Here is a 25,322-nt window from a genome sequence, read left to right as displayed (position 1 = left end):
TGTTCCTGTTTTCTTCCACTTGATCCAGGTTGGAAGCAAACCTTCGGTTCAAGTCCAGAAGCCAACTTCCAATATCAAGAACTCCAGAATGACCCAAGTCTTTCATAAGGTAGGGAGTGATGGTCAGCTCCTTTTCTCTAGGAGAGAATGAGGAGAGGTGAGTGGCCAGGGTAGCTGTGAACAGGCAGTTTTGGCCAGTTTATCATAGCATGTATCATAACATGATGACAGCACTCTATCCACATCACCACGCCCCATCTCCACATGATTTTTTAAAATGTTTTTAATTTTTGTGGGTATATAGTAGGTGCATATATTTATGGGATACATGAGATGTTTTGATATAGATATGCAATGTGTAATAATCACATCATGGATAATGGGGTATTCGTCCCCTCAAACATTTATCCTTTGTGTTACATACAATAAAATACAATTAAATTACTATTGATTACAGTCACCCTGTTGTGCTATCAAACACGAGGTCTTATTCAGTCTATGTTTTTGTACCCATTAACCATCCCCATCTCTCCCCCGACCACTACCCTTCCCAGCCTCTGACAACCATCCTTTTAATCTCTATCTCCCTTGATCCAATTGTTTGGATTTTTAGATCCCACAAATAAGTGAGAACGTGTGATATTTTTCTTCCTGTGCCTGGCTTATCTCACTTGGCATAATGATCTCTAGTTCTATCCATATTGTTGCAGATGACAGGTTCTCATTCTTTTTTATGACTGAATAGTATTCCATTGTGTTTAAGTATCACATTTTCTTTATTCATTCATCTGTTGATGGATACTTCGGTTGTTTCCAAATTTTAGCTATTGTGACCGCTCTCCTGATTAATCAGTCAATCAATCCGTGCAGGAGGGCAGGGATCCAAGTGAGTAGGTCAAGTCAATAATGTAGTCATAGAGGAGATGGAAGCTTATGTTGCACTGAGGAAGATTTGTGTGATATAACAGGAAGAACTTCCCTGCGTTAGGGTGGTAAGATATTGGAGTAATAATAATACTGGCCAGCACTTACAGAATGCTCTCTATATATTGAGTCATTTACCTCACAAAAGCATTATGAGGTAGGCCCCATTGTTGTTTCCATGGTAGTGATGAAATAATTGAGGTTTCGAGAAAGAGTCAATGTGAGCTGTTGAAAGCCTGCAGCTAGTAAGTAGTAGAGCAGGGACTCAAACCCAGAGCCCATGTGGCTGTTGACTCTGCTGCTCTGGAATCTGCATTTCTTGCCAAGAACTTTAGGAATAGGTTTATGTCCAGATTGGGGTTAGGCTCATTCTCGTTGGGGGATTGAGAAGGGAGACGTTTTCTTGCCCAAGACTTTTGTAACGTATGCAATTTCTCCTTCTACAGAACACCAGTGTTACTTCACTCCCCTTTGTGGACACCAAGGGGAAGAAGAATATGGTAAGCTTCCCACACATTAGCAAGAAAGTCCTGCTGCAGTCATCCCTGCTGTATCAGGTGAGCGCAGACGGACTGGACCCTGAGAAGGCAGTTGAAAGACCTGGTTTTAGTCCAAAGCCAGTTTTAGAAAGGCCGAGGATGGTGGGGAAAAGCACAGTATCCGCTGAAGAGGTGGGTTCTAGTCCTGTTCTCGTTCTTTACAATGACTATAAGCTTGAGCAAATAAGTCCTTGACCTTTTCTTAGCCACAAAATGGGCCCTCTCTAGAGCTGTCAGGAGGATTCATTGAGAAAAGGAAAAATGAAGTGCTGGTGCATAAAAGGTGGAACCATACAAAATATTAGTTTCCTCCCATGTCCTCCTACTTCTTTTGTGTAGGGACCAAATGAGATCATATGTGGGAAAGTGCCAACTGAAAGAGGTGTCACACACACAGAAGTCCACGTGCTCCTGGGCAAGTCACTCTGTCTAGTTGGGAACTCACCTTCTTAAGAGCAGCAGTGAAAAACTGTTCCCATCTCTTCCTATAGTGAGATGTTGCTGGGGTTGTCAGCGGCATACTGTAAGGTACAGGGGTCTCCCCAGGATTACTGTGAGTCAGACAGGCGCTTCCTTTGGGAGAGAGGTGGGGAGAACCTACTGTCTCTTAATCGCTGTTTTCTCCCTGGAGAGGTAGGTAAAGAGCCTGGCTGAGGGTGGGTGTCTTCGGTTAAATAAATGGTTTGTGGCCCCCAGGAGAGTCCTAAGTAGTTATTTATTGCAAACCTCCTTTCCTGGACAGGAGAATCAAGCTCACAATCAGATGCCGGCCTCAGAGCTCAAGGCTTCAGAAATACCTTTCCACCCTAGCATTAAAACCCACAATCCCAAGGCAGAGGAGAAGTCACCAAAGAAGCACAAGGTGCCTCTGACAGCGGCAGGTATGCCTTTGGGGCAGTAGCAGGGTGGCGGGGTGGTTATGGAAGGTCAGGGTGTTAAGCGCTAAGCTGCACTGCAGTGAGCTAAGCTGCCAGGTATCAGAGTAGTCAATGAAGGCAGGGAGCCAAGAGGAAAGTAAAAGTTAAGCGTTGAACCTCTGACTGTGGTAGTATAAGCAAGAGGCTGAATAGGAGGCTGAATTTCCCCCATGGAGTGGCTCTGGGCAAGGGCGGGATGTACCAATGCAGACAGAAGGAAGTGTCTCATTGGCTTAAGGAGCCCAGACAAAAGGCTCCTGTCATTTTATGGACCCAGGGGCCAGGGGGAAGGCATTGAGAGAGTGGAAGGGCTGGAAGTGGAAAGGTACTGAATACTGAGAGCAGCGCAAAGGGTGCTGAAGCTTGCTCCTTCCTCTTGATAAGGAGGTGTTGGAGAGGAGCCTCTGTAGGGGGATCTTAATTAGAAATGTAGACATGTGGAAGAGCACGGCCAGCCAGGGGTTTCAGTCCTTGGCTGTAGCTTCCTCCAGAGACTGCAATGCATTGGCTGTGCACCAGCTCTGGTGCAGGGAGGGCAGCTTTGCCCGTGAGGCTTGCCAGGTGAAGCCTTTGTGGATTGCCTTGTTGTCAGGCCTGAAAGATTACACATGGGTTTTTGGCAAGTAGCTAGACTTCTAATGGGGTTCAGAGACTCATAACCTACTAGGATGCAAAGGAAGGGAACCCAAATCCACCGAGCATCCACTATGTGTGCCATCATCAGATGCTTTACAGCTGTTCCACCACAGCTTAGAAACGGAAATTGGTGCTTGTTGTTCTTAAACAACTCCAGGAACTATGCATGAAGAGGTAATTTCAGTCCTGAGCTAGTTCTGCCTTTACAGAGCTGCTATCTGCCCCCCTGCTATCTTATGCTTTGGCTCTGTCCTCTGGGCAAAGAACATGCCTTATTCAGCTTCTACCTGACTGCCTTTCACATATATGAAAACAGAAGTCTTGTCCCCTATAAGTCTTTTTCTTTTTCCTTGCAGTTCCCTCTCTAATGCTTCAGCAGTTTGTCAAATAATATGGTGCCTCCTGTCCTAATCCTAGTTCCTTTTCTCTGAGAATGCTGTAGTTCATCAGTTACTGTGAATTTTACCCCTGACCATGCACCAGAGCGCCGATGCGATCTGGCCGGTGTAGAGAAGTCCTAACTCATAATCTTTCCTCGCAATCTGAGGTCCTTCCTGATTCAGCTGCAGATTTGAGGGTGAAGCCTCCTGGGCCTTTAATGTTGCCTTTATGTTACCTGTCTGGCCCTGCAGACATTACAGTTCTCAAAGCCTCTCAAGACACACTAATTGTAGCTTAATTCCACATTAACTTGGGCGACTTGCCACCTAAACTATATACAATTGTTGATACTAATTTTACTCCTGGGATTTTTACCCATGCTGCTCCAACCCCCAGGTGTTTGGGGACTGAGCTCTCCCTTTCCCTGTCCTTGTGTGCTTTTCTTGATTTGTTGAAATGAATACAAGACCTTGACATTTATCCTTGTCATACTTCCATCTCGTGAGATGCCAGATGCAGGGTCCTCAGTGAGCCACCCAGCTGGGGAACAGGCTGATGGCTCGTGACCTGGAAGGGATGCCATCGTTTGCATCCGGGGCGAATCCCATGCTGCCTCAGCTTAACTCACAACTGTAGTGTTTTTCACACAGAGGCCCTAAAGCTTTTTAAGAACCAGCTGTCTCCATATGAGCAAAGTGAAATCCTGGGCTACGCGGAGCTGTGGTTCCTGGGGCTTGAAGCCAAGAAGCTCGACATGGCTCCTGAGAAATTCAGCAAGACGAGTTTTGATGATGAGCATGGCTCCTATCTGAAGGTGATGGGGGTGAGGGCCATGGGAACCTGCAGGGGCCCGGGGACAAGAGGTAGTCTAGAAAGGAAAAAAGCAGGGGTATTTTGTAGTATTTGGTGCTGATATGTTGGAGGCTAGATGTCCTGAAGTATTCTCGCAGTGCCAAACCAAAGAAATACCATGTTTGACAATGGGGAAACATGCAATTTAGTATGCAACATACTCTACGAATGGAAGACTGATTTTCCCCCAGGCGTAGCTGGGGTGGCCGGTTTGCAACCTGGGTGGGCTCCTCACAGGTTCCTTCCCTGAATAGCCCACTGCAAAAGGCCAGACTGAAATAAGGAGCAATTTTCCCAACATTCCCTTTTTTGTCTCTTCAATACAAGCCGCATACATGGACTCTTTTCTATTTTATAGTAGATGTCACTTCCCCCACAGACAAAAAAGCTTTTGTCACTGTAGACCCTGGTGCATAGAGCTTAATTTCATTCTGTTTTTAAGAAATTGATCACAACAGCTCCTCTTCCTCCTCCTCTTCTGACTGTAGCCCTTGGCTTCCCCAGGACAGTGCCTCTTCCCAGCCTTAAGGTGAAAGCTGAGCAGTGATTCCCAGGGCTGAGCATGTTGGGATGTGTGCTGCTTAGTCCACTAGGCTGTGGGCTGTCAGGAAGTTCCTCTTCGGAACATTTCATTGCAACTTGGATTTAAGATACAAGATGAGTCTAATGGCTCATACAAGAGGCAGGTTTTACTAATAGCATTTAGGGCCGTGTTTGCCTAGCATTACTATGAACACAAACCACTTGGAGGATCTTGTTAAAAATGCAAGTTCTTATCCAGCAGGTCTGGGGCTGGGGCCTGAGCTTCCAGGTGATGCCTGTGCTGCTGATCCTTGGACCACACTTTGAGAAGCAAGGATTTCGTTTCTGTCACACAGCTGCCTTCTAGAGCCCGGGTTTTCAGTATTTTCGGTCAAGCATCCCTTTGGGAGCCTGATAAAAGCTATAGGTCCTCATCTCAGAAAAGACAACCTGCGCATATGTAAAATTATAGGGGGTTAGTGGATCCTAGTTTAGGAATCTCCAATATAAATATGTATATATATTTTTTGAGATGGAGTTGCCCAGGCTGGAGTGCAGTGGTGTGATCACGGCTCACTGCAAACTCCACCTCCTGGGTTCAGGCGATTCTCTTGCTTCAGCCTCCAGAGTAGTAGGGATTACAGGCGCCCGCCACCACGCCTGGCTGATTTTTGTATTTTTAGTAGAGGCAGGGTTTCACTGTGTTGGCCAGGCTGGCCTCAAACTCCTGACCTCAGGCGATCCATCTGTCTTGGCCTCCCGAAGGGCTGGGATTACAGGTGTGAGCCACTGTGCCCAGCTGGGAATCTCCAGTATAAATCCTAACTCTCATTCAGCTAGACCTCCTCAACCCCTCCCTCCCTGCTCCCTCCTCTGCTCCACCCTACTTGAGCCTAGGGTCTCTGGGGAATTCCCTAAGGGTGTCAGTACTACTTTTAAGTTAATTCATTGGAACTCAGTTCTTCAGTCTCAAATCTTAGAAAAGCCTTTTTTTTTTTTTTTTGTGGGGCATTGTGGGGAAGAAAGGGACCATGTGTGTTCTCTGTAAGCTCAGAATCACCATCCTTATTGCATTCCAGTACACACACAAATACATACTGCACACAGCCAAATTCCCAAGCAAGCAGCATAGCTGCATTCTCACTTTATTTTGTCAACAAATGTTAATTGAATGCCTATGTATTGATAATCTATCACAAACTTGGGCATCTACTAGACTCTGGAAATATAAAGGAAGCCATCACAAATGAATACAAAATGGTTCTTGCTTTCAAGTAACCATAATCAATGTCAAAGTTGACATGCGGACAAACAATTATGACACAAAGTGTAGTATGCAGAAGGCAAGCACAAATGCTAAGAAAACACATATGTAATTTTATAGCAACATGTATGTGGACCCTGTCCCTGTCCTTTTCCCATACATTCTCATGACAGACCTTACAAGTAGACTAACCTACATCCATAGATCAGGAAAGTTGTACGTGTTCAATTCAGTCTTGATTCCTCCTGTATGAACAGACTCCCCAACGCACATTCTCAAACACATCCTGAGGACTTGTACACAAACACTTAATCGTTCACCTCTCCCAAACTCATGAGTGTAACACTAGAAATTAGAGACCCACAGAGCTTGAGGACCTTAGAGATAATCTTATCCAGCATCTTCACTTTACAGACAACAGCACTGCAGCTCAGAACGGATAAATTGCTTGGCTAAAGCTGAAGTCTTTTTAATAGAACATTTTCTGTGGTTTTGATTAACCCCCTGCTCCCTAGTTTCCAGCATAGGGAGGGACATGGGTGATTCTGGCTCTTGAAATATTTCTCTTCACCAAGAAAAGTCCAAGTTCTGTATTGCTAACTCCAGGATAGGATTAAATCCCAGTAAGCCCAAAGGAGAACCAAATTTGGCCAGGAAGGGGCAGAGGAGAACTAACGCCTTCTCTAATTGATAGAGACACATCAGGGGTCAGAAATAAAACTTTCCCCAAACCAGAGATGCTGCTTAACTTCAAGACTCATAAAATGTCCAAACTGAAAGGGACTTTCAGGGCCACTTTGTCCAACGCTCTTACTTTATAGGTCCTAAAACATGCAGAAAACTAGAGGATTAGAACTAGAACTACGATACTGGGACTAGATCCCAAGTTTCCTAAAACCATCCAATGTTCTTTGTGCTGCCTGACATGGATCAAGCCTGTGGGACTTTCCCTGGCACCACATGGGTGGCCCAGAATCCAGGCAACAAGCTCCCCATTGCAGTCACAATGAGATGAGGGCGAGAGGTGCACAAGTGCCCAGTGTAGTTAGAAAATTCCTCCAGGAGTGAGCCATAATCTGGGGATAGGAATGCCAGGGCCATGTGCCAGGAAGGCGTGAGAGCCCATGGCTTTGCTCTTCACCTCCGGCCTGGCTTCCACAGGTCCTGCATGATCACATTGCCTACCGCTATGAAGTTCTGGAGATGATCGGGAAGGGGTCCTTTGGACAGGTGGCCAAGTGCTTGGATCACAAAAACAATGAGCTGGTGGCCCTGAAAATCATCAGGAACAAGAAGAGGTGTGGCTTGGGGGATGACATAGGCCACAGAGGAGGGACTGCCTGACTCTGGCCCCTGCAGAATGCCAGCCCTTCCTGACTGTGCCTCTCCCTCCGATCTTCCCTTTTGTTCTCCCTTTTCTCTTTCTACCCGTCTGATTCCATGAGGGGGCAAAGAGGAGGTGAGAGTGTGGCGTTTTTAGTGCTTCCTGCCACTAGACAGTCTTGTTGGGGTCATGGGGAGGGGCTGACTGCTGCAGTGGGACCTGACACTGATGTTTCTGTCCCCATTTCCCACCCTGCCTGCCACTCCCCATCACCTCAGATTTCACCAGCAGGCCCTGACGGAGGTGAAGATCCTGGAAGCTCTCAGAAAGAAGGACAAAGACAACACCTACAATGTGGTGCATATGAAGGACTTTTTCTGCTTTCGCAATCACTTCTGCATCACCTTTGAGCTCCTGGGGTCAGCTGCCTTTTCTTCTTAACTCATTTTCTCTGGAAAAGTTACCTAAGTGATAGTGTTTGAGGTCAGAACACTAGATTTTTGTGGATGTGAATATTTAATAACTAGAATGTTCATGACAGTCACTCAGTTATCCAGAATGCCCAAGAGCAAGGAGGCTGGGATGAAAGCAGGCCATCTTGTTATGCCTGTCACCTGCCAGCATACCTGTGATATACTTCCCTGGTGCTGGGTACTGAGCCAGGTGACAATGACCAAAACAAGGCCTCTTTCCTCAAGAGCTAAACTGAAGTAGTCAACAAGGACATTTCTTTGTTTGCGATCATTTTCCCCACTCATTGGCTTTCTGGCCTGATCGTGCAGAGGCTGAAACCCAAAGGAACAGGCAGCTGGCTGCTCAGAGTGGGAAAAGGGTTTTGATTTTGAGTAAATAAGGACAAGAGCACATATTTTTGGTAAGAGAGCAGAGCCTGACTTAAATAGATTGGCATGGCCTGGCTGAATATTGGAGCTGACAAGGCATGCTAATTGCAAGGACATGCTAATTTGATTATTTTTCTCTCTGGGAAGACCATCTGATGCAATTTGTATAAAACTAGAAACGCAGAATGCATTTAGCAAAGGAGAATAATGAGGGGTGAGCTCTCAGAGTGTTACTGGATTCAGCAAGCTGGTAGCTCAGTGCCCCCATGACACCATTGCTGATGGTGAAATTCTAGGAACCAGCTACATTTGAATTAGCAGGTAAGGTGACACTCTCCTCCCCATTTCTGGTTATTACAAAGCGTGGTCAAGTCTCTGATATGCAGAGGTAAATTATCTTCTCTGTGGCCAAACGGACAGCTCAGTCTGCCTTTCTTGGCTGTGAATCACAATGCACAGTTAGGATGTCATTGTGCTTGAAAGAGCTCTGGGAGGTCAGAGGGCCAGGGGTGTGCAGGGGGAATCCAAAGCCCAGAGAGATGAGGGAGTTGCCCAGGTGGCTAGTCAGGATGGGGCCAGAGCCAAGACTCACATCTCCATTGCAGCCCTCAAGAATGAATGGTGGCCGGGCCTGGTGGCTCGCGCCTGTAATCCCAGCACTTTGGGAGGCCGAGGCGAGTGGATCACTTGAAGTCAGGAGTTCGAGACCAGCCTGGCCAACATGGTGAAACCCCATCTCTGCTAAAGACACATCTGTACTAAAAACCCCATTTCACTAAAAACCTTATCTCTACTAAAAATAGCTGGGCGTGGTGGTGCGTGCCTGTAATCCCAACTACTCGAGAGGCTAAGGCAGGAGAATCGCTTAAATGAGGGAGGCAGAGGTTGCAGTGAGCTGAGATTGTGCCACTGCACTCCAGTTTGGGCAACAGAGCAAGACTCTGTCTCAAACAAACAAACAAACAAAAAAGAATGAACGGCTCTGACTGGGTATGGTGACTCACACCTGTAATCTCAGCATTTTGGGAGGCCAAGTTGGGAGATCACTTGAATCCAAAAGTTTGAGACCAGCCTGGACAACATAGCAAGACCCCATCTCTAAAAAAACATTAAGAATGAGTGGCTTGCTAAATACTACCAAAGCTAGACGATCTTAGAAATGGAAGATGAGGAGGAACCAGCAGAAGTTTGCTGCAGAGCCATTTTGGGGTCATGCTCTTTCCCTTCTCTCCCCATCTCACAGCTTAAACAGAGATTGCAACTGACAGCTCATAAATAAATGTTTCTTTTTCAAATGCATTGTATTAATATTAGTTTCTAACATTCCTAAGTCTGTAAACTTCATATAATATAGTAGGCTTCTGCCACCCTAGAGAATTTAAGATTCTCTGGCAAAAGCGAGCTTTCATTTCTCAAAAGAACAGCTAGGTGGGACCAAACAGCCACACTTTGGGTGGTGCAGGGGCTCCCTTTGGCCTCAGCCCCCATCTGCCCACTCTCTTGTTCCTTACTTGTCAGGAACCTGATGTCCTTAGACAGCCCTTATTAGGCCTGGGCAGGAGTGGCTGCTTGTTTGAGTGACTGGTGGGCTTCCTGGGTCCCTCCCAAGGGCCTGAGGAACTATGACTATTTCAGAAGTTTGGGCCAACCTCTTAACCCACCTGCATAACAAAGTGCTTCAGTGGCCTTGTCACATAAGGAATGAGGGGACATCTGAGAGTCTGACACAGTTTCACCCTGGGCCCACCGTGATTCGGTGGGAAAGCTGAGTCTATAAGGGCATGAAAGCCCTGCCTCCTGCTCTGAGGCTTGCCCGCTACTAGACAGAAACCAGGTGATAACGAGATTGTTTGCAGGTTCAAACTCAGCCTTATATATTTTTTTACAGCCATATGCATCACTTTTCCCCTCTTTTCCAGAATCAACTTGTACGAGTTGATGAAGAATAACAACTTTCAAGGCTTCAGTCTGTCGATAGTTCGGCGCTTCACTCTCTCTGTTTTGAAGTGCTTGCAGATGCTTTCTGTAGAGAAAATCATTCACTGCGATCTCAAGCCCGTGAGTACCACCTCCGTCCTCCCATGGAAACACTCTGGAAATACCCATTCTATTCCCTAGACTGTGTAGGAATCACAAACGCCGATCAAATCATTGCCTTTGACATTTTTTTTTCTTTTTTTTGGTGCTCTACTGTCATAGCAGTATGTCAATGGAGGGCATTTAATGGGAATGTCGAACAAATTCAATCAATGGCATTTCTAAGGCCATGCAAGCAAGGCCTAGAACCAGGCGCCAGAGAAGATAAAGTCACAATTTTCAGGTGTTGCAGAATCAATAGGGGGAAAGTGACAAAATATATGCAAAAGAAACTCTGCAAAGCAGTGACTATGAGGTCCAAATGAGAAATGCCGACCACAAGTCAAATGGAAAGTCAGAGGGGAGGATGATGGGATTTTGGAGAGGATGTGGGAGGAAGCCCATGGAGGTGGTCATATTTGAACTGGGCCCTGAAGGATGAGGATCATTTAGGTAAGCAGAGGGCCTAGGGCAGCATTACCGTAGCTTGACATATTCTTTTCTTCTCTCTAGGAAAATATAGTGCTATACCAAAAGGGCCAAGTCTCTGTTAAAGTCATTGACTTTGGATCAAGCTGTTATGAACACCAGAAAGGTGGGCCCCATGCCAGTCCTATCATCTGAGTTTTCCTATTGCAATTTCTCTCCCTTCACATACAAGGTCACCTGGCTTCTAGCCTGCGCTCAGCTATCACCACTACCAGTATAATTTTGAACAAGGTGCTTCACTTCTCTGAGCCCAAGTTTCCTCATCTATAATTTAAGAAAGTTGTATCCAAATACTATAAGGGTGCTTTCAAGCTCTCATATTCTATAGATATGGAATTATCAAGAACAGTGAGTCCCAAAACTGACTAAATGTGTATCTGAATTGCTTTGGGCCTCTGAAAAATTGTAGTTTCCAGGGCCTCACCCCGCATGTTCCTAATCCAAATTTCTGGGAAGTAGCTAGGAGTTTGCACTTCAGAAACCACAATCATTCTGAAGTTTGGAATTCACTGCCCCAGATCCTCTAGGTTTTATACTTTTTCAAGCTAGGATCCAAAAAAGTAGCTCTGGAGTACATTTTCACAGCATTTACTGAACTTTACCTAATATTGTGTTCTTTTGGCTTCTATGAGGTTTGCTATAGAGAACATGTACCATTCAACAGACATTTATGATCTGTTTTGTGTCAGTCACTGTCCTGGGTACCAGGAACAATTAGTGAACATTCCCTGTCCTCAGGTTGCTTACTGTCTAATGTAAGAGACAGAAAGATAAAAATAATATGGTGAATACAATGATTAGAGATATACACAGGCTGTGTTAAAGATACACAACACAGGGACTTTGGGACCAGCTTTTAAGGTGGCAAGGGCTGTCAGAGGAAGCTTCCTGAGGCTGAAGAAAGGACTACTAGATGGATGTTTCCAAATATTAGGTGGATCAATTTTTTTTTCAGGGAAACGCATTTACAAGTTTATTAACAAAGAATATAATAAGAGACACAGATGAAGAGATACACAAGGCAAAGTATTGGGAAGGGGTGTGAAGCTTCCATGCCCTCTTGGGGGCGCGCCAACCTCCCAACACCACATTTCCCATACCCTGGAAGCTCTCTGAATCCTGCAGCTTGGGGATTTTTATGAAGGCGTCATCACATAGTCATTGAAGTTATTAACTCAATCTCTAGCCCCTTCCCCCTTCCTAGAAGAAAGGAGTTAGAACTGAAAGTTCCAAGCTTCTAATCATGGCTTAGTATTTCTGGCAACCAGCCCCTATTCAGGAGCCCACCAAGAGTCATCTCATTAGAACAAAGACAGTCCTATCACCTAAGAAGTTCCAAAGGATTAGGAGCTCTGTGTCAGAAGCCAGGATAAAAGGCCAATTATTAGAACAAGAGATACATGTAGAACCCCTACCACTCAAGAAATTAAAAAGGTTTTAGGAGCTCTGTGCCAAAAACTAAGGGTAGAGTCCTATATCTATTTCTTATTATGTCTCGCACATGCTCATATACAAGCATGTATATTATTAGTTTGAAGAAAAAAATAAGTCGATGCACCACATACAGTGTTAGCCATTCACTCTCACACATTGTTGGAGGAACTATAAATTCATATTATCTTTTGGGAGGATACTTTTGCATCTTTAATCAAATATTTCACTCTAAACCTTCAAAAATTATAAACTCCCCTCTGAAGAACCTCTCCTACAGATTACAGATGTTCCCATAGAATGTACATCTTCACTACTGCACTGTTAACTAGCACAACATTGGAACCAACCTAAAAATCTACAAATGAAGAAGGGTTTAATAAATTAACGCTGTAATACCACGCAGCTATTTGAAAAGAGAGATTTAAATGTAATGGCCTAGACAGATATCCATGATGAAGTAAGTGAAAAAAACTGAATAATGAAACTTTTGACATGTAAATATATAAATATAAGTAAGATATAAAAGGATTTGCACCACACTGTTAAAAGTGGTTATCACTGGAGATGAGCCTGGAAGAGCTCAGGGTTGAATTTTCGACTTGTACTTTACATATAGATCTTTTTTTTAGTAAGGATATGGATGATTTTCAAAATTTTCTCTTGGATTTTCAATTTTTAAAAATTTTTTAAATTAAATAATTTGGTGTCTTTAATTTGCTAAAGAGTTACATAAGATTTCTATATGTCTAGTCTTAAGTGAGTGAGACCAGTCTGTAGGGTTTGTGTGTGTGTGTGTATCTTTGTCCTGTTTGAATACCAAAGTTACATCTTGAAAAAATGAATTGATCGTTTTCTATTTTCTGTTCCTTCAAAGTCTGAACAAAATAGGAATCATTTTATTTTCACAAGGCCTCTTAGAACCTCATTGGAAAGTCATCTGCATGTTGCATCTTTTGCAAGGGTTGTTCTTGAACCACTTTTCTGCTTCTTTCATAGGCTGATATCCAGACTCCCTTTTGTAATTAAGTTCAGCTTTCCTATCTGTATGGACTTATTTTTCAGGAAAGTTTTACTTACTCTAGTGTTCATGTCTTCAATCTGCTTTGCTTGCTGAATTCTCCTCATTTCTAAGACCTGCACTTTTTTCTTTTGCAACCATGCTTTAAATACTATGTCATTCTCCCTCTTTTCTTCTTTCTCTTCTTCTATTTTCTGTTGCTCTTCCTCTCTTTTCAGCTTTTCTCTCTGTTGTTCTCGTTTTTGTAGTTCTTTCTGTTGAGGGGAAAGGCAGTATGTTGAGGTCACTGATGAGATATGTGCAGACTGTCCTGATTAGATTTCCCATTCCCTTTACTTCCATCTGAGTTGGCAGCAGAGTTTGGACAAGTCTTGCGGTTGAGTGGTGGCTGAGGGATATAAGCCAATGGCTCTCCTGTTGATGAGTGAGTGACAGCATCAATCTTTGCTGCAGAATCTTCTTTCTTGATGCCACTGACAGAGGAGTTGGAAGATCTGGGTAACAACTGCTGAGGGTCATTTTCTGTACTATTTGCATTATTAATGGGAGGCAAATACCCCTGACTCTTCAATGTCTTGTAAATTCAGAAGTTCAAATTTTCCATCTCTCTCTACCAGTATTATCCTATCCTTATTTCACAGCTTCCATAAGTAAGTGACAGGAGCACATTTTCTTGTCTCAAATCATTGGAAATACATCACTGTGACAGTTTCCCGATATATTTCTTTCATTTTCAAAATAACTTTTGTAAGTATTAGTGTCTTTTAGTGGAGGAACTTCCAGATCAACTAATTTGTCCTTGAGCTTAAGTTTTCACTCCCTTTTATCATTCATGGGTTCTTGATTCTGTAGAAGCTTGTTAGCTTGCACAATTTTCTCCATAATATATCTCCTTACTTCCTCATCCTCTTCCTCCTCCAAGTCTTTCTGGCTTTCTAGTTTGGACTCCTGGAAAGAGTTTTCACTATCTGAATCTGATATGGGATCCAAAGGTTGAATACTCGGTACCGAAATGAAGTCGTTTCTTCTTGGTGAGACCTCATCCCGCAAAGATTTGTCAGGATCAGAAAGCTGTTTGGTGTGTTCTATTACTGTTTCATTCTCTTTAAAGTCTTGGTTAATATTCTCTTTCTTCTCACAAGCCATCTCTATTATGCTGGCATCACTTTTTTCATTTTCATTAGTTAACCCCTCCAGGTCCTTTTCAGAGTCATCTTTGTATTCTTCACTTTCTTTTGAATCAGTATCTTTATTTTCATTCATTTTCCTCTCTCCCATCTTTAATATTTCCACTCCACGTGGTCCTTCCCTTCTCTCCCTCTGTTTCCCTCCTGTCTGTGTAAAATGCGGTGGCTGGGGTCACAGAGATGGCCAGGGGAGTTCTCCTCTCCTCCTCTTTCTAAGCTCTTCACATTGACCCAAGGGGAACCCTGGCACCTGCCTCCACAGCAGCCAGGACCACACTGCCATGGCAACAGCAGGCCTCTGTGTCCTCCATCTGGGCCATTCTCTGGCAGATCAATTTTTGAGAACATAAGACCTTTATGTCTTTTATGTATGAATCCTATAAGAAATTCCAGCTAAAAAGTTAATGCTTCCCACAAAGAACGTGTATGTTTTCCCTTCTCAGGTGTTGAAAGCTGTGTAACTTTTCAGTTTTCATTTATCTTGGCTGCCAAGATGCTCGGAACTGAATTTGTAATTATTTTATCCTTGGTTTCTAGCAGTCATTTCCCCCTTTGCATATTTTCTGACTTCTTTTTTATCTTTATTTTAACTGTGAGGCAGTATCTAATATTGATACTAGAATTGGACTGCCTACTCTCAAATCCCAGCTCTGTCGCTTATAACTGAGTAACCTTGACATTTTAACCTCTGTATGCCTCAGTTTTCTCTTCTTTAAATTGGAGGCAATAATACTACTTGCTTCACAGAATTAATATAAAGGTTGAAAGGGCTTATCTATAAAAGTACTTGGAATCATGCCTGGCACATACTAAACATAATGTAAATACCATTAAATCCATGTCCTAAAATACTCTGTGCATATGTACTTTGCAAAGTACCACAAATACATTTGGGAAGCAGGCAGGGTATAAACATTATTTTTTTTTAAATCTCTATTTTGTTTTAAATCACAGAATTATGTTCTGACAATAAGCAATTTAAACAACAGAAAAGTGGTTACAGAATCCCTGCCCCTCCCCAGGTAACCAGAAACCCCAGTTATGTGGAAATAACTACTGTGTTCCATTTCTTCGACTTCAGTCTATTCATCCTCATCTGTTGAGATTTTTCTTTCTATACAATAAGTGCACATGCTATATTGAATATAGACTTTGCATGCTCCCTTTCTAACTTGATATGCCTCTTCCCTTGCCAAAAGTCACAAGACTCAGAAGCTGTCTACCTCAAATTAATCTGACAGTTTGAAAACTGTCTTATATTTGTCTTGTGTTTTGTTTGTTTCTTTGTTTGGCTGACTTAAATTCACTTTCCTACAACAATGCTTACGTTGGAGTTCGTTATCAATAAAGCAGGGACAATAACACCTCCTTTATAATCAGATTGCTGTGCGGATTTGATACTATTATGTGTAATGAGCGTTCTAAGTGCTGGCCTGCTGGACTTCCCTCTCCCTGCCAGCGGGGGCGCAGTCTAACTGAGAAGGTGTCCTGGGGGACAGTGCTCTGGAGAGTAAGGAGTTTTTCCCGCGAGTTTTCTCTTACTTTGCCTCCGCAGTATACACGTACATCCAAAGCCGGTTCTACCGATCCCCAGAAGTGATCCTGGGCCACCCCTACGACACGGCCATTGACATGTGGAGCCTGGGCTGCATCATGGCAGAGTTGTACACGGGCTACCCCCTGTTCCCTGGGGAGAATGAGGTGGAGCAGCTGGCCTGCATCATGGAGGTACGGGGAGGGCTGGCGGTCGGCTCCCACGGAGACCACGGGCTTAGCCCTCAGACACTGGGCTGCATCAGACTCGCCCAGGACCACGGCCTGCATACTCTGTTGTGGTGGTTGTTGTTGTTGTTGGGTATTTCCTAAAAGTAGTTTTGAAATTGTGTACTCCCTTGTACTTTTCAAGTCGACATCTGACATTTTTATCATAAATTTAAATAGTTGCAGAGGATGTCATTTCCATCGTATTGTAAATAGTGACATTTTAAAATAAAACTATTACACCGCTCTTTCAAAAATATCCAAAAGAATGCAAAACCAGACTGACATGACACCCGTTAAAATCTTATCTGAAAGTATGTGAACAAGTTCTTAAGAGTTGTGCAATTATTTTACTTTGTTCTTTTTTCCTGTTTCTACTCTTTTTTCTACTTCCTCCACGGAATTTTATTCTAATTTAATATACGTTTATGTTTAGAAACTTCTATCTATCATTATAGCTTTAAAAATTTCCTGATACCGTAAGCTTCATGTGTAAAAATTTCTTTCTAGTAAATTACCATTAAAATATATCTGGTGTGCAAATTTTGATAATTATTGAAAATAAAATGTGAAATCCTATTGGGCATACAGCTCTTAGAAAAATGAATAGAGCTGGGTTTTTTGTTTTTGTTTTTTTCAAATTAATGCCTATACCCGTAGGTGAATAATGCTTCTTGCTAGAATGCCCGGGCTTGGGATCAATGTGATTCCAATTGCTTGGTGGTGTAGATGTGAACCCAGTGAGGAAGCCTGTTCTAATTAATGTCATATAATTCGGTGACTCCTTTTGAGTTCTATGTAAGAATCAAATGGTGATCTGTCATCTAAAATTATGTTTACCAACCTGTCAGCTGACAACCCGATTAAAATGTTGAAAACAAAGAATTGGAAATTATTTGACTTCAAAATATGTGTAATGTTCAGGCATTAGTCATTCATTATGGGAAATGACAGTTTTCTGGGAAAACTATCTCCTAATAGCAAGGCTTTACCAAGACTCATTATATGATTATTAATTTTTATCTATTATGCTTTCATTTGAAAGCCATCTTGTTATGGAAATAAATTAGACAAAATAGAAAAATAACCTTAAAATTTTAAAATTTTACATTTTAGGATTTTCCCAGTGAACAAAGATATTTTGTGTGCAAACACCAAGTTAGCTGGCTGGCTGGCTATCTCTATCTATCTATCTATCTATCTATCTAATCTGCCAATGTATCTATCTATCTATATCTATCTATCTATCTATCTATCTATCTATCTATCTATCTATCTATCTTTGCCAAATTTCTATTTTCCAGATTGTCTCAAAGTTACAGAGAAACACACATAGCCTTGAGAATGACTAAACATAGATAATTTCATTTCATGATTGAAACTAATAATAAAATATTAAAATAACTTAGGTAAAAATAGCTGTGGTGGAATGAACACTGGCCTGCGAGTCATTAAACCTGGGGTCTTAGTCCTGGCTCTGTCTTTTTGACTAGTCATTTCCCGGCTCTGGACTATAAAATGAGGGGAGCAGAGAAGATGGCTTCTAAGGCTGATAATGAATGATTTTATAAAGCATCCCCAGACCACTCCTGCTTCCAATACCAAAGAGAACGGGTCCTATGTTTCAACTTTCCTACAGCCCCAGAACTGACTCAGCTTCCTCTTGACCTCAATGTCAAAGGGTCTGAGGAACAGAAGAGCAGGGTAATGGATGGATTATGGGTGGGAACTGAGCAGCAAGTGTAGGTGACCCACACTGTAATTTCCTTATTTCTGTGTGCCCCTCTAAGGTGCAGCAGGAAAAGATGAACAAGTAGGTGCTACACTTTTCTTTTCAAGAAGGTATTTTGTCTTACAATTTTCTGATGCTCATCCGGTGATTTTCATCTTCTCCCTTTCCAGTGCTCCACGGTGGGATATATCATTCTTTAATTCCGACATGGCAGCATGTATACTAGTTTATTTGCTTTGACAATGACATCTGGCTGCTATCAAGGGTGGTGGCCCACCCCTAGTTGGTGCTGATGTTTGTGTAGAATAACATGGCCAGTGTTGATTCTTAGGATATGAAACCAGCCCTGGATTAGGAGTTAAAAGGCCCAGGCTCTGGGTTTGCTCTGCTACTGACCTGATGCTATTACTTCATGCTTTGGATCCTTATCTGTAGAAGGCAAAGCTTGGCCAAAGTACGCTCCACCCCTCAGCCTTTGAAACTGTGATCCCACAAAGAATGAACCCATTGAATTATCCTTATTAAGGTGCTGGGTCTGCCGCCAGCTGGCTTCATTCAGACGGCCTCCAGGAGACAGACATTCTTTGGTAAGTCCTAGTGTGTCTAATGAGGTGTCACAGGCTTTGAAGACACCTGCCATACCTTAAGGCTCATTTCATTCTTTTCCCCTGGTCACATATCAAAGGGCTGTGATTAGCAGTGTCTTTCAGAGAAGTAAAAGATAATGAGCAGGGGAATCAGATAGCACAAAGGAGACGGGATGGGGGAGTCACAATGGGAACGGGGTCTTGACAGTAAAAACGCCCAGGGGGAGGAGAATAGCCAGGTCCCTGCTCAGAAGAGCTATCAGCAAATATTGCAACCTGAAAATATTGTAACTGCATCCTCTCCTGGAAGTTCTCCCCACTCTCCCAAGCAGCTTGCCCTCTCACACTATGCACTATGCAGGGAAATCAAAGAGCAGAAGCTCCATTTCAAGAATAGTGGAAATTCCATTGCTGCATTATTGTTTCTCCTGCTAAAATTCTTCTTACCCTCCAGACCTTACCATGTCAGGTTCATTGCAACGGTTAAGCAAGGACTTCGTTTTGCTTTGATGTGTTGTGGCTGGTAGTTATGTATGTGTCATCTGCCTGACTGCTGGGAGTAAACTTCCTCCACAGTCCAGGCTGCCCCTTTCCTCATAATTCCCAGAATTCTGGATTTTTATGATCCTCTGCCTTTCTATTTAAGTGGTCCTATACAAGATGGAAGGATGGGTCGACAAGGTATCAACTGAGGCAGGGCTTTCAACACACATGCACCAAAAAGATGCAGCAAGTCCCAGACTTAAAATCCCTTTAAAGAACCACAGGAAGCTAAGAGTCGCAGAGAGAAACAGCCAGAGTGGCCTGAAGGTCAGCAAAGTGGAGCAAAGCCAAATAGGAGGAAAAGGGAACTCCACAGACAGGGACTCCATGCTACCTGGAGTGACATTTCTGACCAGCCGTTGTTGTCAGGTCAGTTGATGGACTCCCTCTGGCTATAAAATCCCAGACATTCCTGGCCCTCCCACCTCTGATTTTGAACTAAGAGCAGCCTCTGAATATGTATGCAAATCACACAGTTTCTGTTCACAACTTGCCCCATCAGTAGGAAGGTCCAAAACACTCTTGTGGGGAGATCCTTTAGGATAAAAGGGTTTGGGTCATGCTGGTCAGTATGAACTGATTCAGCCATGTGGGGGTTATAATTTGTCTATTTCTGTACCATTTGGTAAAAAGCCACAGCCCTGAGCCCTGCTACAACTGCAGGCTCCCTGGCCCTCTCCCAGGACTCCTTAAACTCTCCATGATCCAAAAACCTAAAAGCTGAAGGCGAAGCAAGCAGAGGTGCTCTATGAGCCTACTCCAGTGCCAGGGCTGTCTTTCATTCTGATTAGCCAGTCCCATGCCATTCATTCCAATGGTTATTCTTTTTTTTTTTTTTTTTTTTTTGAGACGGAATCTTGCTCTGTTGCCCAGGCTGGAGTGCAGTGGCGCAATCTCGGCTCACTGCAAGCTCCGCCTCCCGGGTTCACGCCATTCTCCTGCCTCAGCCTCTCCGAGTAGCTGGGACTACAGGCGCCCGCCACCACGCCCGGCTAATTTTTTGTATTTTTAGTAGAGACGAGGTTTCACCGTGGTCTCGATCTCCTGACCTCGTGATCCGCCCGTCTCGGCCTCCCAAAGTGCTGGGATTACAAGCGTGAGCCACCGCGCCCGGCCAATGGTTAATTCTTTTAAATATCACTTTGTAATCATGGCTGGAGCTTTGGAGACCTTGCCTCTCAGCAAGGCAGTGTCCTGGTTGCCATAGAATGGTGCCCACACATTAACCGAGCAATCTGGCGGTAGGCAGAGGATCTGGCTGGCTCCCCGGTATAATTTACACATGGAGCACAGGGACTGGTCTTTGGATCCCAGATAGACTTTTTCTACCCACAATTTAATAATTCAGCCTTTTGAATTAGGCAGAGTCATTGTGGGAAGACACATCTTGAGCCTGTAACACTGAATTCATGAGATAGCATCTAGGTGGGGAGTAGCAGGAAGGGAACATAGATCACCTTCGTAGGAACGTTCTAAAGACATAGGCACGTCCACTTCATAGAGTTCCTTATTTCTACCATCATCACTAGGCTGTAGGATGGTGACGGGATTTTGGCAGCAACATCCATGTCTTCACTTCCTGCAAAAGAAGGAATGTTGCTGAGAACTGCATCTTCGTCAGTGTTTTCCAAACTCTATCCAAATGTAAGAATCATTTGGGGACTTGGCAAAAAAGCTAATTCCTATGATTCTCTTCTATAAGCTATGCTATGGGAAGATTGAGACAGGACCCAGGATTTGACATTTTTAATGACAGCTCCTTGTGATTCTTATGACAAAATAAGTTTGGGAAACACTGTTGTCCACTTGAGTTCTTGACTGTTCCTTTCCCAGGTTTGGGCTGCCAACTGCTCCTCTGCCCCTGGCGACTCCTAGTTAATACCCCTAATTAGCAGCAAAATGGTGTTGTCTCAAGGCTGGTAAGATATTACACTTAGGTGGCCCAGGTGGCTCAGGTAGTAAGAAGGGGACGGAGGGAATGATTGATGAGGGCCAGAGTGAGAAAAGCTTATACTAGAAAACAATTACATGATCATGACTTTAGGAGCTTTGTTATTTATAAGACTGTGAGCTTGATTCTTCTTTGGTCATTGGTAAAAAAGGGCAATGTAGGATGAAGTGGGAGGGCTAAGGCCATGATCTAAAAGGAAATGGATATTTGTACAATTTCACAGGAACTTGTCACTTAAGATTTACTTTACCACTGTTATTATTATCATTAGCATTATTATTTTATCTTGGTTGGTGTTAAACCATTTACATTATTTCTTTGATTTGGAGAGGAAGTTCAGAACATACTGAATAGTAGGAAAAAATCAATTTTTAAAGTAAATTGTATTCCTTGGGTAATCTACACATGGTTATTTCAAACTGAGACTGTGTGTGTGTGTGTGTGTGTTTATTGGGGTGTGGCATGAGGTGAGTGTGTAAGACAGCAAAAGAGCTACAGAGGCCACTCTAAGCAGCAGCATGATGTGACCACTAAATATTTACACCTGAAAGTAAATACAGAATGTTGTATCTCTACAGATTCCAAAGGTTTTCCTAAAAATATAACCAACAACAAGGGGAAAAAAAGATACCCAGATTCCAAGGACCTCATGATGGTGCTGAAAACCTATGACACCAGCTTCCTGGACTTTCTCAGAAGGTGTTTGATGTGAGTTTGTTGGGATATCTCTCCTTCTGAGTTTCCTCTTAAATGATGTACTTTGACACACGTTTGCTGGTGAAAGTCTAAGGCTGGGAGATAGTTATAAAAGTAACCAGAAATGCTAACAATAGAGCCTTAAAGTCTACAAATTGCTTCCACATCTGTTGTCTCATCAGACATCTCTCCCTACTGTGTGGCTGTCAGGGCAGATGATTTGCTCTGTTTTGCACGTATGGAGGTTGGGGTTCAAAGAGATTAAGTGACCTGCCCTGGAATACACAGTGTATGGTAAAGTTTGTCATCTTCCTGGCCTCAAACTGCCTGGCAGTGAGACTGCAGGCCAGTCCTAAATGTCTTCTGCTCTGTGAGCTGAAGCCAACCCCCCGAGTGCTTGTTGTAATGATTTGTATACACATCCAGTATAAACTGGTTTCAGGCCCTAGGATTTAGTACCCAAATCCTCTTATATTAGGGAATTAGGGGAAGGGTGCGCTGTAAACCATTTATGATATACAACTTTTTACCATCTATATGCATATTTTGAATCTTAGAAATTAGGTCTGTACTTACGTCATAGTACCCAGCACAGTGCCCAGTTTAAAAGGTGTTTAGCAAACGTTAGCTATTCTTATTATTTTACGACTATTAAAGAGGTAAATCTGTCTCCACAGAGTGGCAAGTAGATTATCCATGTGATACTTGGCACGTCATCACTTTTGTCTGGGCCTCAGTGTTCTTTCCTATAAAATAGGGTATTCCTAAGCTCCCTTCCAGTTCTATCAGTCCTATAATTTAGTATTTTTAGAAGACCATATCATTACAGTCTCTTATTCTTGCAGTTGGATGGAGTAGTGTTATCAAAATACTCTTCTGGCATCTGTGCTCTCTGGAATTTCAGTACTAGCTCAGAGGGTGAACCATGAGGTAGTGATGAAAGTATTCCCATCATAGGGGGTCATGCTATTCACTCATCAGAATAAACAAGGTAGGGAAGGATACTGTACCCCATCTTTACCCCTACCTTAACAAATGACAGAAACCAACTGCTGAGACAGGTGGGTTATCCAGAAACCTCGACCATCCAGAACACAGCTCAGCACCAAGGAAGGCATTATTTTCTTCTTTAGTGCAAAGGACTGATTACTCATAACTTGCAAGAGGCAGTCGGGCTGATGGGGACTGTTACCTTATATATATATTGCTAATTAGCAAATCTTTGAGACTAAAAGTTTTGAGCCAAGTTCAATAGGCATAAATGTAAAGCCCTGTGTCTAGACTTTGTAGGCGAACTCCAAAAGTCCAGGAAAGGAGAGATGTTGTTTAACAGCAACCCATTTGACACAGAAATGAGAGTTTGAGCTGTTTTAGGACCTTGATGAGTCTAGAATGTTAATACTGTCTCCCTGCAGTTATAGAAGCTATTCCCACCACGATGGACACCAGTTAGACAACTGCTAAAATATCCTTATTTCAGAAGATGGTCAGATGGTGAAAACCATATCATATGATCATTAGTTAGTAGCGATGTAAATATTTTCAGATGGTTGAAGGACTTGACCATAAAATTAGGATTAGTTATTTTGTGTGATGGTGATGCGTTGATGAATTAGGACCTGGGTAAAAGTTACTGGGAAGCAAAGCAGTTTTGGCACAATAAAAGTCAATAACTTTTAAAGAATCAGAGTTTTTTCAAAATTGGAATAGATGGTTCTGTGAGTTAGTATCTTGTCACTGAAATTACTCAAGAATTGCAGGGTGATTCCATGATGGTAGTTCGGTCAATGTATTCTGCTACTGAATTACAAGTTTGATTGGATTATATCCAAGTCCCCTTGCAAATCTTAATATTCTAGAATTCTGTAAATCTCCCTGCAATATTTTTGAAGCCCCAATTCTGTAGTCTGGAAATTGAAATCTTTGTTTTTAATATTCTTAGCTTACCAAACCCTAAATCCTATTGATTAAGCTTTTGTAAAATAATATTTCTTATAAGGAAATTTCTAGAATGCTAGAAGACTTGGACTGTAATATATATTCCCTGGCTTGTTAGACACATCTTCTAAAAAGATTATTTCCATTAGTTGTTTCCAGGTACTTTTAAGTTATATGCCATAATCTCTGTTCTATGATGATATATCTTTGAGATATCAACATAGCTTAAATAAAAATCTTTATTGGGTTTTAAAAATGTTTTAATATATTAAAAGGAAGTAAAACAATAACCCATGTGGGGCTTTGTTGGGGTGCAGATGGGAACCTTCTCTTCGCATGACCCCGGACCAGGCCCTCAAGCATGCTTGGATTCATCAGTCTCGGAACCTCAAGCCACAGCCCAGGCCCCAGACCCTGAGGAAATTCAATTCCTTTTTCCCCTCTGAGACAAGGAAGGACAAGGTTCAAGGCTGTCATCACTCGAGCAAAAAAGGTACAGCCTGTCAAATAACCAGTCCTATTCCCACAGTCCAGGAATTAATATTCTAGTAATTCTGTAAACCTCCTTACGATATTTTTGAAGCCCCAATTCTGTAGTCTGGAAATTAAAATCTTTGTTTTTAACATTCTGTTTAATATGCTGTTTAAGCATTTCTGAAGGATTTGCATGTCAATTTCTCTAACCTCAACCTGGAATAATTCTTGTGGCTACATCATGACTAGCCATTTCTTACCTTTGGGATTTTCCTTTTCAGGGAAATTTGGCATTAGCCTGGATCTTTTTTGCCCTTTATTAGGATTTTCCATTTTTCTCCTATAATCAATTTCCTTTCTCCTCCTCCCCTTTTCATTAAACGCATCCACCCCTTTATGCCCTATAATTACCTTTAGAATTTCTGTCAGTGCCAGATTATGGCATTATGCGAGTTTTTATATGCAATATAGCCTAGTGGTTAGGTACGTGGTCACAAGAGTCAGGTTACCTGGGGATTAAATTCCGGTTCTACTACTTATCAGGTGTGGACTTAACCTCTCCGTAGCTCAGTATCTCCATTTATGAGAATGAGAATACTGCCTATTCTCCAGGGTCGCTGCAATGATCAGATGAATTAGTAAACGTACAGTGCTTAGAATAACGCCCGGCACATTGAAGGTGCTTTACAAATGAACTGTTTTTATATCATCACAGTCATGGTTTCCACTAAGTCACGTACAACCTAAAGGACAATTAACATATAATCCATATTTGAATCTTGTTCCCTTCTGTCTTCTCTCTCCTTTAGCAGATGAGATCACCAAAGAGACTACAGAGAAAACAAAAGATGGCCCCATGAAGCATGTTCAGCATTCAGGTGATCAGCACGACTCTCTCCAGCACGGAGCTGACACCGTTCAGCTGCCTCAACTGGTAGAAGCTCCCAAGAAGTCAGGGGCAGCTGTTGGGGCGGAGGTGTCCATGACCTCCCCAGGACAGAGCAAAAACTTCTCCCTCAAGAACACAAATATTTTACCCCCTATTGTATGACCTTTGCTGAGGGTATGTCCTGTTCCTTTCCACCAGTGATTTGTATTAAGACAGCACTTATATTGTACAATACTTCAGACTATTTTTTTTAAATACATAAAAGTTTATTTTAAAAAATTCTATTATCATGGCCAATTGGCATGATTCCTCTTATGCAGGATGGGGGAAGATGTCCTTACACTTA

At 42.8% G+C, this 25,322-nt stretch overlaps 1 protein-coding gene, 1 long non-coding RNA gene and 1 pseudogene across 3 annotated transcripts; 2 read left to right on the top strand and 1 right to left on the bottom strand.

Moving 5' to 3' along the window:
- Window positions 1-1,164: 1,164 nt before the first annotated feature.
- LOC115832930 lies at window positions 1,165-2,931 on the top strand. The gene is made up of 3 exons (XR_004028342.1): window positions 1,165-1,265; window positions 1,371-1,595; window positions 2,206-2,931. It is a non-coding gene; the product is annotated as an uncharacterized LOC115832930 (long non-coding RNA).
- Window positions 2,932-3,920: 989 nt separating this feature from the next.
- On the top strand, window positions 3,921-25,263 carry DYRK4 (dual specificity tyrosine phosphorylation regulated kinase 4). 2 transcript variants are annotated; one of them, XM_030804877.1, is made up of 10 exons: window positions 3,921-4,211; window positions 7,197-7,333; window positions 7,638-7,778; window positions 10,121-10,259; window positions 10,791-10,872; window positions 15,961-16,133; window positions 18,425-18,485; window positions 21,558-21,687; window positions 23,931-24,106; window positions 24,897-25,263. In XM_030804877.1, exons 1-10 carry the CDS (start codon window positions 4,152-4,154, stop codon window positions 25,136-25,138), a joined length of 1,341 nt encoding a protein of 446 aa, XP_030660737.1. In that variant the 5' UTR covers window positions 3,921-4,151; the 3' UTR covers window positions 25,139-25,263. The 2 variants fall into 2 exon arrangements, with proteins under 2 accessions (XP_030660737.1, XP_030660738.1); XM_030804878.1 differs by lacking the exons at window positions 3,921-4,211; window positions 7,197-7,333; window positions 7,638-7,778; window positions 10,791-10,872 and having other exon boundaries at window positions 10,157-10,259.
- LOC115832929 lies at window positions 11,637-14,481 on the bottom strand (annotated as a pseudogene).
- Window positions 25,264-25,322: the final 59 nt, after the last annotated feature.

The sequence above is a fragment of the Nomascus leucogenys genome, chromosome 23, assembly GCF_006542625.1.
Source record: "Nomascus leucogenys isolate Asia chromosome 23, Asia_NLE_v1, whole genome shotgun sequence".
NCBI lineage: Eukaryota > Metazoa > Chordata > Mammalia > Primates > Hylobatidae > Nomascus > Nomascus leucogenys.
This window is presented reverse-complemented; position numbering and strand designations above follow the sequence as displayed.

Bases quoted from the DNA above. Each gene is read 5' to 3' on its own strand.
- DYRK4 (XM_030804877.1), top strand. From the start codon at position 4,152: ATGGCTCCTGAGAAATTCAGCAAGACGAGTTTTGATGATGAGCATGGC. The intron at 7,334-7,637 runs GTGTGGCTTGGG...CCATCACCTCAG, and splicing joins ATCATCAGGAACAAGAAGAG to ATTTCACCAGCAGGCCCTGA. The intron at 16,134-18,424 runs GTACGGGGAGGG...ATCCTTATTAAG, and splicing joins AGCTGGCCTGCATCATGGAG to GTGCTGGGTCTGCCGCCAGC.